The sequence below is a fragment of the Elaeis guineensis genome, chromosome 8, assembly GCF_000442705.2.
Source record: "Elaeis guineensis isolate ETL-2024a chromosome 8, EG11, whole genome shotgun sequence".
NCBI lineage: Eukaryota > Viridiplantae > Streptophyta > Magnoliopsida > Arecales > Arecaceae > Elaeis > Elaeis guineensis.
This window is the reverse complement of record NC_026000.2, coordinates 126,328,841-126,341,250: the sequence shown is the minus strand read 5'-3', so window position 1 is coordinate 126,341,250 and position 12,410 is coordinate 126,328,841. Positions and strand designations below refer to the sequence as shown.

Below are 12,410 nucleotides of genomic sequence, written 5' to 3'. Positions count from 1 at the left end.
CAGATTTACATTTAGATCTAACCACCCTACTTGGACCTTTAACCATCCTACTATGGACCATGCCAATGAATTTGAATTTGGAAAACCTTAATGGCCCTACACGCGCCGAGTCCCGTCACCGACCATCCTAAAAAATAGGCCGGGTCAAGGCCAAGGACAGTCCGTTGGAGGTGGTTGGAATCGAACCTGGCCTTGGCATCACCTTCTTCCCGTGAACCTTCCACCGCACATCCAGTCACCACATGGTACGTTCACCGTCAGCCTCTGTCCCAACTGCTTAAAAGCATCACACCTCCAGTCCACTTGCTGGGTGGAGAACAGCCCAATACAGGGAGAGTAAGAGAGAAAAAAAGGGTGGGTTAGCTTTTGATAGCTGGAAACCAAATCCCATCCTTTTTCTTTTTTAAAATTTGTTTTTTTTTTTTTCATTTTCTTGTTTACCACCTACTACAAAAAGAAGAAAAAGATGGGCAGATTGTGGGTATGATAGATTTTGTTGCATTGGAGCCTTGGATTCCTGATACTCCCCCCACTACCCATTGTCTCCCATCCTTTTTGTTATCTCATGAGGAAATAGAATCATGGAAATATTAGTGTTGAGATGTATTATTATATGACTAGAGAGTCATGGAAGTGTTGCTACAAGTAAGCATTATCATATGACTTTGTTTACTGACTACCCTGTCTGCTCTCCAGCCATCAACTTAGCCTCAAAGCAAAGGTAATTTAGGGAAGTCCACTTCCTTTGAGGAAAGTTAAACAGAAAAAAGGAAAAGTTGCAAAAGTTCATCATGCTTCTTTTGCTCCTTGCTTCATTTTACATGGACTTTGTTAACTTCGTTTTTATTAGGTATTTGTCCTTCCAAGTTGCATGATCAAAGGGTTTCCCTTGAAAAGAAGGGTTTTAGCTAGAAGGGTGGTAGGTCTCAATAGAATTAAAGCATAATGAATGAGTTTGATATGCACCTCTATAAATGTCACAAAAACTGTTAAACACTATGAGCTTAAAAGCAAGAGGGTATGTAACCAAAAAAAAAAAAAAAAGCAAGAGGGTAGCATCACCTCTATGGACCAGAATGTTCCCCATCAAATGAAAATAAATATTAAATTTTTGAAAATACTGTTTAAGTAGTGATGGGCTTGAATATGTTCAAGTTTATTGCAATAAAGATTTCCTAATCAAAATGACTAACATATTTAAAATGGATAAAATATTGAATTGGGATGTAAATAATCTATTATTTATAACTAAATGAAGGCTCAGTTTATGCTGAGCTATCTATTCACCATCTACACACCCATATTAATAATATTATTAATATTTTTTTTATTTTGCATAATAAGAAAAGCTCTTATTTCATATGATTCTTTGTTTGGACCTTATTAATAATGTTAGTCCTATAGTTTTTATTTTGGACACTTTATTTTATATATATTATTGGGTATAAAATAATCCCAGCCGAAGTTCGTAAGAGGCCGACCCTCCCAGGACTCTTTCGGCTTCCGACCTTGTGCGACGTCTTTCTGAACTCCCCTGGCCGTCCGAACTTCCATAGTACCATCCGGACTCCCCCAGCAGTCGACCTTCCACAGTATCCTCCAGATTCCTCCAACGAACAAACTCCTATCGTGCCATTCGGACTTCTCCAATAATGAGCTCCTTCATTCATCTATTGGATCGCTCCAAATACTCTCTGGACTTCACTATCAGCCGATTTTCTACAGTGATCGACTACTTTTCGAATCTCTTCCAGACTTCCTCCTGTCACGATCGACTATACTCCGAGCTTCTTTCGGACTTCGTTAATGTCCAAGCTTCTCCAGCAGCAGGACTTCTATAGTAGTCAGACTTTGTCCAAGTTTCTGCGATGGTCGATCGCTTTTCGAATTTCATCCGAGCTTCTGTAAGAACCGAGCTCCGTCCGAACTTCTACAACAGATGGGCTCCAGCAGCCGGATTTCTACTCCGAATTCCTATTGCAAGCGGTCTCCATCCGAGCTTCTACGCTAAGCGGTCTCCATCCGAGCTTCTACGATAAGCGGTCTCCATCAAGACTTCTATGACAATCGATCTTCATCCGAGCTTCTACAGTAAGCGGCCTTCTTTCGGACTCCTACAAGAATCAGACTCCGTCCGAACTTCTACAGCGGTTGGATTCCGAATGAACTTCTACAACGGACGGACTCCAACAGCCGGACTTCTACAGTGACCGACTGTCTCCGGTGTCTTCCGCACCTCTTCAGCCATCAACCTTCAACAGTGCCAGCCGACCTTCCACAGTGTCCTCCAGACTCCTCCAGCGGATGACTTCCGTTTGTAGCATCGATGCCTAAGGCACCCAACAACAGTTAACCCATCAGCAACCTCGAAAACATCCGAGCTTCTCTTAGATTGCTGAGACAGAGAGCTATTCTGCTCCACCATGCATCCCAACCGAGCTTCAGCCATCCGACCCGAACTCTCCGACAAGTCGCGACAACGGACACCACTCCACTCTCGATAACAAACTCCACGTAGCCCCATCACTCTCTGACAAGTCGTGACAACGGACATCACTCCACTCCCGGGAAGAAACTCCACGTGGCCCCATCACTCTCTGGCAAGTCATGACAACGGACACCACTACTCTTCGTAACAAACTCCATGCGGCCCTGAACGGTCCACTATCAGGTAGTTACAGACGTCGCTGTCAATCGATTACGCTCTCCCGTCTATAAAAGAGACCCCCCCAGATACGTTCTCTTCTAAGATCTAAACTCTATCTTGAAACTCTGCTAAAATCCCATTCGAGTGCTCCATTTCTTTTGAGGTAGAGTACTGACTTGAGCGTCGGAAGATCTTACCGGAGCACCCCCAACTCTGGTTTAGACTTTCCTTGCAGGTCCCGGTGGTGGCTGCGATCCCCTCGACTCCAGCTTCTTCGACATCGACGGAATTCTGCACCAATATATATATATATATATATATATATATATATATATATATATATATATATATATATATATATATATATATATATATTCACCATCTACACACCCATATTAATAATGTTATTAATATTTTTTTTTATTTTGCATAATAAGAAAAGCTCTTATTTCATATGATTCTTTGTTTGGGACCTTATTAATAATGTTAGTCCTATAGTTTTTATTTTGGATACTTTATTATATATATATATATATATATATATAGTCAACCTACTTTTGATACGAAGAATTTATATTCGTCAATTTTTTTTGCTTTTAATAAGTTTATAAATCTTAATCCTTCTCTCTTGATAATTTCTTATTTTGGATAAATGAATCTGTTATAACATATTATTTAGTTTTATAATAGTTGGTTTTGATGTCAATAACAATTTTATTTTGATTTGCATCTTTTTAATTGAATATTATTTTTCGATGTTCAATTTCTCTACATCAATTTTTTCTAAAAGAAATTATACAGTTTACTTAATATACAACAAAAAATTGACTACTGAAGTTTTCTATTTATTATAATTTATTATATTATCATATTATATTTCAAAAATAGTTGGATGAAAAGCAAAAAATCTTATCCTATGTGTTGCATGGGGCTAATACTCTGTCAAACTTTTAGTATATGAATTGAACAATTATTTATGATGTGTTATGTCTTTTGGTTTATAAGTTATCTGATATGGAACTCAAGTTGACTTAAACAATCAATTTTCAAGGCATACACCCCATTTGGAAAAGAGCACTTGAATTAAACCAATCCAATCCATATGGAGATCAACAAATTTTAGTGATCTACTAAAAATATTCTATGAATTTTGAGAAACAAATGGAATGACATGTACTGATATTTAGCACCATGAAATGAAAATTTACTATACCGAGCTCTCCATTCATCATATAGATGCCAATATTAATAATATCATTACACAGCTCTTGATTTGTATAATAAGACTTATAACTCATACAAGAGTAAGCTAGGATAGGATTTTAAATAATTTATTAATAGATATCTATTATTAGTGAACATTATATTTTCTATTCTTGTGATGAAAAGTGATTATAAGTGATAGATAATGGAGTATATATCTTGCTATTATCAATATTATCAGGTATTGTTGATACATTTATAATTGATGTCAGAATAATTTATCCTCGAGAATGTTATCCAGCTAAAATATATAAGTATTATTCTTATCTAAATTGATATTATTATATCAGTTTAGGTATTTGATGGAAGTTTTTACTCTACTATCATTAAAGTTTATTAACTAATGTGCAATAAAAATTTAGCTATCAAAGCATTTTATATATTATAACTTGTTATATTATTATATAACTTTTCAGGAATAGATAGGAAAAGAAGAAGAAATCCTGTCTTGCACATTGCATGACATCAGAATTAACAATATTGATACTAGTGATGTGAATTTTTTAACGAAAGCTTAGTTTATACAAAGTTCTTTATTCACTTTACAGATTTCGATATTAATAACATCAATAATAATGATAGTAGTTTTTGTTCAGCTATCATTAAAATTAATTAATTAATATATAATAAAAATTTTGTTATTCAAATATTTTATTTATTATAATTTACTATATTTATATATTATTTAAAAAAAATAAAAAATAAAAAATTGCTTAGACATCCTCTTCAATTTAGAGCTAGTTTTACTTAGTGCCCTTTAAATTTAAAAATTTAAAGCGGTCCGTAAAGATGTTAAGACCTCATCATAAAGGATAATTTTATCCTTATTGGCATAGCTTATTTATCCAAAAACAATACATTGTTCTTCTCTTTTCATCCTTTCACTCTGTAACTATCTCCTTATCCTTCTCTCTAAACCCCATCGTCACTATCTTCATCCCTCCTCTCTATCTAACTAAAAATTATCTCAGTTCCATCCACTCTATCGGTTGCTCTACTTTCAATATATCCTCCTTGTCCTCTATAATCATCATGTTTTCCACCACCATTCTCAACCTTCCTCTCCATCTAATATGGTCTCAAGATTTGCCCGAGCTCTACCTCTCTCATCTCAATCTATTTCAATACTTTTTCCTCTTATTGAAACTCTATCATTGTCTTCATCTCTCCTCTCCATCTAACCTAACCTCAAGCCTTATACAAGCCCCACCTATTCCCACTCCTATTCGTCTTCTAACATCTCTTCCTCCTTTTTAAACCCTGTTGATGTTCTCATCCATCCTCTCCATCCCTTTTTTCCATCTAACCCGATCCCGATCCCAATCCCAAGCCCTATCCTCTTCTCTTCTCATCCCTCATCCCTTATCCCCAATGATCTTCACCTCATCGTCTCCTTCCTTTCTTTTCTTTTCATGGTCTTATGAGAAGTGGCGAAGAGCTTCTAACTATAAAATCCTCTCTTTTCAATGTTTTCCTTTCTTAGTGGGCTAATCTGATCAATTGAAACGGTACCAAGGAGCTACAAGAATGGATTTGTGTGGCATGACCTCTTCGAGGATGAGCTTATACTTTCAGCTTATAGGAATGAATATGTCCTCAAAGATTTTGAGCTCTTAGATCTTCAGGCATTTCAACATAAAAAATTTTCTTCTACTTGTTTAGATAGATTCATCACGGCAATAGAAATAACAATTGCAGAACTTGAAGCTCGCATAGTAAGAAAACTACATCTTCTCCTATCATTGTCACTAAAATAGCAAAGCCTCCACCTTTATTGCTTGCTTCTTGAGTCAAGAGCAATTCCTTCATCTCATAGGGCAAGTTTTTTTTAACAACTTTTTATCGAAACATGGACTTAGAAGACCTCCCTCATGGGAGGTTAATTTCCTCAAGACAATAGCTTATTGGTGCTACATATGCTTCCACTCTAACCGATGACAAAAATGGAAGGAGGGCTTGTGGAGGTCGTGATACTCACAATTGAAGAATATTGACCGATGATGTTTCAATAGATCTTGAATTTGATGAGAGATGGGTGATGAACTATGCAAGGATGGGTCTAAGATAGGTGGGGATGGGATCTTCCCTCCACTAGCTTTATTGAGTGCATCCTCCTTTGGTGGAGAGAAGGGTGTGTACAGATTAGATCAGGTCGATTTTAAGTAAAATAAAAAATTGAACCGATATAAATTGATTTTTTAAAATTAAAATTGAAATCGAACCAACTATCTACAAAAACAGTTTAAAACCAATCCAAAAAATTTGGTTTAATTTAGTTTATTGGGTTGATATTCTATTTTATATATAAAAATATAGAATTATATATATGTATGTATATATGTATGTATGTGGTCATATATGGGTCAAGTTAGATTGCATATATATTTGTATATACACACAAGGGTTTGGTTGGTTTGGGCCAATTTGAATCGATGCTTTGAAAAATCAAATCGAAACATAATCGATTTTTTTTTTTTTTGATTCAAACTAAAATCAAACGACATTTTGAAAACCAAATGTAAACCAAATCAAAAGGATCAGTTCGGATTAGGTTTGCAGTTTCATCGATTTCTTACACACCCCTAATGGAGAGACAGAGAGATTGGAGCATTTAATAAAGAAGATGCCAGCAAATTGAAGGGCTTTAGGATAGTTGAGGAGATGCCAATAAGAAATACTAGAGGAGGAAGTGCTTATCCTCATGGGGCTGAAGTTGAGGGCGACAAATGTCATGATACTACCGATCACATGTGCGTCAATCTCCACTAAGGACCATCAGAGAAAATGCAGCCAAGTAGCTCCAATGTAATGTTGAACATGCTGCAGGAGAGAGAAGTAGGCCATCATAGGTCATGAATTAGCATAGTTATTGACCAAGAAACTTCGAATCCTAAATTTGTCACATGACCATCACGTGAAACAATTATGTAAGCTCAAGTAAATGAAAATAAATGGAAGGACTATATCGAGTCCTTTAACTAACTTTAGAGATTAGATTGAAATTTTTTAACTCGAAAAATATAAATTAAAAATGGCACTAACTTAAGAAGGTGTTCAAACAATTTTTCCAAGAAAGAATTATTATACTTCATGCTAAAATGGTAGGCCATAGAGCAGAAAAGGCATTCTTGCAAGTACCATCATATCAATATTTTAGGTTTGGTATGCATGTTAAAAATTGCTCCAAGCAGGGAATTTGCACATGTTCAACCAATATCTGGAAATATAATTATTCAAAAATCTATTTAAAACATACTTCCAAGGACAATTTACACATATTTCTCCTATCCACCAGAAACGTTTAGTTGCAAGTGAAATTAAAATATTTTTGAAGAAAAAAAAAAAAAAGGAAGAAACTTCATAAAATAGGCAAATAAATTATAGAATGCCTTCAGAACCATCCAAAATAAATCCATTGGTCATTAAAACAGATCCAATTTTTCCATAAATTAAATTAAAACTAAGAACAGCCGAATAACTTTTACCTCAAAAGAGGCTCCAAGTCTCCATCCAAAATGGGATTCTAAATAAATAAATTTAGAGGAGACCTACTCCTAATTTCCTCTGCTGTACAGCTAATAAGGGAAAAATTGAGTCCTCTAAATTAACTCCTGATTACGACCTCACGAATCACTCCATCGCGCCGTCACCACCACCCACCGCCGCCGCCGCCGGAGCGGCGGCGCCGTCGAGAAGCCAGTGTTCCATAGGAGCGCAGTCGACTTTGTGGGCGAGCTTCCAGTCGAGAGCTTGGCACGCCCGGGAGCAGTAGTTCACTGTCCCGCACACCGAGCACCGCCGGAACTCGTGCCGCCGCGTCTCCGGCCGCCCGCACCCCCGATGCGAGCACATCCTCAGCCCCTCCCCGCCCGCGCCACCCCGCGCCCCGAACCACTCCACCAGGAACCGGTTCGCCGGATGCGGATCCGTCGCCGGCACGCTCCACCCGAAGTCGCTCAGAAGGGGGCAGCAACCCGTCGGCACCGCCGGCGGCGGCCAGGGTGCGGAGGAGAGCACGGCGGCGAGCTCGTGGGCGTTGGCCTGGACGAGGAAGCGGCGGCCCTCGGCGACGTTGCGGCGGACGCCGTAGCCGTCCTGGAGGCAGTGGCCGAGCTCGCGGAGGGCGTCGACGTGGCCGAGGAAGGCCGCGCGAGCGCACAGCGCGACGCCGGCCCGAAGGTCCCTGCCGTTCTTGGAACCCCCGCTGCCGTTGAACTGGATCACCGCCAGCGAGTAGAGCGCCGCCGCGTGCGACCCCATCGCCGCCCGCGCCATTAAAGCCGCCCCGCTTCCCCTGTTCTGAAGGCAGTAGAATCGGATCTGTCCCATTTCGAAACCAAAACAAAATCAAACCTTTAGTCCCCTCCATTCCAAGAAAAAATTGCACATTCACTGGGGAATCTCAACCTACCATGCCGAGAATATAACAAGCTTCCACATTTCCGGCATCGGCGCACTGTTTCAAGAACCGGTGGGCGGATTCCGACCAGTTTTCCGCCCGAACAGCGAGTGATTTCGCCGATGCCTTCGAGAGAACCACCGGATGCAACCCTAATCCGTTCAATCTCTTGCAGCTACCACACAGAAAACGACAAAAAGATCAGATTTTTACCCCAAATGCGAAGCGAAAACCACGAAATCGAACAGATTGCATCAAAATATAGAGCGAGGAAATGATCTGAAAGAAGGAATGTTACATTAAGAGGATTTTGATTAGGTCCGAAGGACCGGCAGCGGAGGAGCCTAGTTTGCAGAGGATACAGACGACAATATCGTCCGGCAATCGATCAAAAAAGTTGGGCTTTTCACCACCATTTCCCTCCTCCGCCAGCGACGCTGCTTGCCGCCGCTTCCCGGAGGAATACTCCTTGACTTCGCCTCTCCGCCGTTTCCTATCACCCTCCTTCCTCCCCTCCCCTCCATTCACCTCCGATTGGGGCTTCCGGTATCGCGATCCGCTCCTCGTTTCCATCGCTCTCGTCCCCTCTCTCTCTCACTCGCCGGCCGTCGCCGCAGAAGAAGAAGAAGAGAGATAGCTCGGAGGGCCAAGAGACGAGAGGAGGCAGCCGAACGCCATTTATAGGGACACCGCTGGGGACTCCTCTTTCCATTTCACCATTTTGCCACCACTCTACCGTCGGAATTTACGATCCCACCCCCCGGTCAGATCCCGTTGACCCAAACCGCTCCCTTCCCCACAATGAACCGATAGCCCGCATAAAATCTACATGCGGAAGCAACATCAACCGTTGAGAAACTCGCTGAAGCTTAATGAATCCCGCACGTTTCCCGTTTCTCGTTTCTCGAGTTCGTTTCCTGGTGACGTGGTGCCTTAACGAATGCGATTCCCTTCGCGGGATCAGAGTGACCGTTGAGTTGTGTAACAAGTAACAGGAGTTATCCCGCGGTAATTCGAGGAACCGGATTCCGTTATTTGAAACGGCGGTTAGGGTTAAAGGGGAGAAGAAGCTGCCCTAACGAACTCGGGTAGGGATATGCGGTATCGGTGCAACCCAACCACAAGGAACGGTCAAACTTTTTAAACCTGGACTGTGAGTAGCCGTTACCGGATCTAGGGCTCTTCGGCACAGCGGTTCAGATCTGGATTTGATGGCTCGGATTGAAGCTCAGGCTTAGTGAAATGCATATAATAGGATGAGCATTTTTTCAGTAAAAGATGCAAAAATCATGTTTAGCATGTTTCAATTTTCTAGTTTCGCCAAATATAATTTTTTTCTTTTTACCATCAGAAATATTTATATCTAATTTCATTCTTTCATATTTTTTTTTTTCTTCTTTGAAAGTCTTATTGAGTTGGAAAGTACAAAGGTTGCATTTCTCAGAGGGGTAAAATATATTGCACACAAAAAAATGGATGAAGTTATATACAACAAAATAGAGAGAGCCTCTATAAATTATTTCAAATAAGATAATACTTTATATATGATGTGTGATATAAACATGTATGTTATTCATAAGATCATATTATATCCCACTCCATAGTCTCATTATGCCATCCATGAACTGTTGCAATAATAATTTTTGCAATATAAATGAGATCTGTATTGGATGTACTATAAAAATATGTGGACTCCAAATGCATCTAAGTCTAACAATATCTCTTATGAAGATTGAAAATATGAATTTGTATAGATGTTCATATGTAACCGGAGACAATTAGTTCTTCCCCATGATAGGTTTCAAGTACAAAGCAGCAAGAAGATAAATGCTTCATAACTCCAGGATTTGGATTAAGCTTGAGAATAACATCAAGAATAGTGGATGCAACAAGTTTATTTGTAAATTTTCAATGAACGAAATATTCAATAGTGAAGTGATCAATAGGATAAGTCATGTCTACAAAGATATATATAATATTTATTTTTTATTTACTAAAATTGAGGTTCTATACGAAAATAGAAAAAAATGATATTTCCTCTCATTAACTTGTTAACCTATTTACTCATTATAAATAATATCTATGGAGAATAACAGGAACCTTTCTCAAATGTCTAACGATGCAAAATTAATAATTGGACATTGATCCAAGTCCTTAGCAATCATATTTGAGCTGCATCTAATTATCTAAAGCAGACATTTTTTTATTTACTAAATATTGAGGTTCTATATGAAAATAGAAAAAATGATATCTCCTCTCATTAACTTGTTAACCCATTTACTCGTTATAAATAAAATCTATGGGGAATGATAGGAACCTTTCTCAAATATCTAATGATACAAAATTAATAATTGGATATTGATCCAAGTCCTCAACGATCATATTAGAGCTACATCTAATAATCTAAAGCGACATCGCCATATTGTTTTAGGTTGCAAATATATTGTAGTTCTGACAAGCACACCCATGTCTATATTGCATTATTTTCACTTACAAGCTCATTCTCCATCTTGGTCTCCCTAAGTTTTTGTTCCTAATTGATTGGTTTAAAGCAATAATTAATATTGGGAAAGTGATGATTATGATCTTATTTTGGAGATGCATTAATTCCTTTCAGACTAAATGAGAAGGAGATTAGGATTATAGAGAGAGATGATTTTTATTTAAGATGAATTTTCTATTATGAGCATCAAACAACTCATTCTCCGCCACCCTTTATTATAACATACAATCAGTAGAGGTCACATCAGAAAAGTTTGGATTTTATGGTAATTATGCAAATAGAGGTAAGTTGCCTACATTTAAACTTTTAATAATAAGAAGAGAAGGACAAAAAGGCGCAAATAAGCTTTGAATGATGAAAGAAAATGACCATCCCAGGTGATAAAAAGAATGCCGTCCACATAACAACCATCTAGAAATCGCCGCTGGTACCTTTATTTAAATGCCTGAGTCACTTTCTCTCTGGATTTTTGTGTTGAGAAATCAAGGAGCCCTGCATTGAATAATTCATCCTAGAATCTTAATAAAGTGACCGGAGCCATACTAAGTAAAGAGGAGGGTCTTTTTTTTTTTTCTTTTCTATATCTTATTCATTATTCTTAATGTCCTCAAGTAATATTCTTTTTAAAAAATTTTGAAGGTCCCTTATCTATGCATTAAACAAATAAAAAAATAATTTATGACAATGTATCTAGTGAGAAATATTTTAGAATAAACTATATAATTTACAATTCTAAACTATTGATCTTGATCTAAAGTTTTTAAAATATATGGATCAAATTTAAGCTAATTTAGATGTTTCTAGAGGTCAAATTGAAATAGATATAAAATCATTGAAATATTCAATTTTGCTTGCTTTCATTTAAAGAAGGATTAAAAAATCTTAAAATATTATATGATATTTAATTTCTAATCAATTTAAACGTCATGCCTCATATCAATGACGTCGATTTTTATTTTAACAAGTTTTTCATTGCTTTTGATTAGGAAACATTTGAAACCTAATACTCCATAAGCATCTTGGTCTAACTCAAATGTATTTGTTATTCTAATATTAAAAGTCCCAAAGGTTGGCCTTCACAAGTAGGCAATACTCATAGACAATTGAAACAATTAATAGAGGGAAGCAACGGATGTACCTTCAATGCGTGCATTTATACAGGAACATGATATCACATATTATAACCAACAAAATAATTTGTAAAACATAATTCATGCAATATTTTACATTCCACTAAATTTCACAAATTGGTGTATTTTGTTAACTTATTGTCTTTATGGAATGATGTTATAACCTTTCAAATACCAGCTTTGCTTTTTTTATAATTGGTGAATTGTAGCTGTAAAATCTAATGTACGCTATTATTGTCCTCAAGATCATTATGATAAGAAAAAAGATTTTATCCTAAAATCTTTTTCTTGAAGTCAATAGCATCCTCCAAATTTGTCCCCATCGAAGCTCGCCAGTTTTTTCCCCATATCATTCACATTATCCTAACCCAATCTAGATATTTACTTCGCGAGAAGTATATTTTTGCCGTCCAGTAGAATGGCTGTGGTTTAATTTTGTCAACAATAACTTGTTTTTAAAAGCCAGCG

The 12,410-nt window shown here is 37.7% G+C and overlaps 1 protein-coding gene across 1 annotated transcript; it reads right to left on the bottom strand.

Moving 5' to 3' along the window:
* Positions 1 to 7,288: 7,288 nt before the first annotated feature.
* LOC105049694 (F-box protein At1g67340) lies at positions 7,289 to 8,951 on the bottom strand. The gene is made up of 3 exons (XM_073242825.1): positions 8,608 to 8,951; positions 8,322 to 8,484; positions 7,289 to 8,230 (listed from the first exon to the last, which is right to left on the bottom strand). The coding sequence occupies exons 1-3, from the start codon at positions 8,880 to 8,882 to the stop codon at positions 7,541 to 7,543; spliced, it is 1,128 nt and encodes a 375-aa protein (XP_073098926.1). The 5' UTR covers positions 8,883 to 8,951; the 3' UTR covers positions 7,289 to 7,540.
* Between the last annotated feature and the right edge of the window lie 3,459 nt (positions 8,952 to 12,410).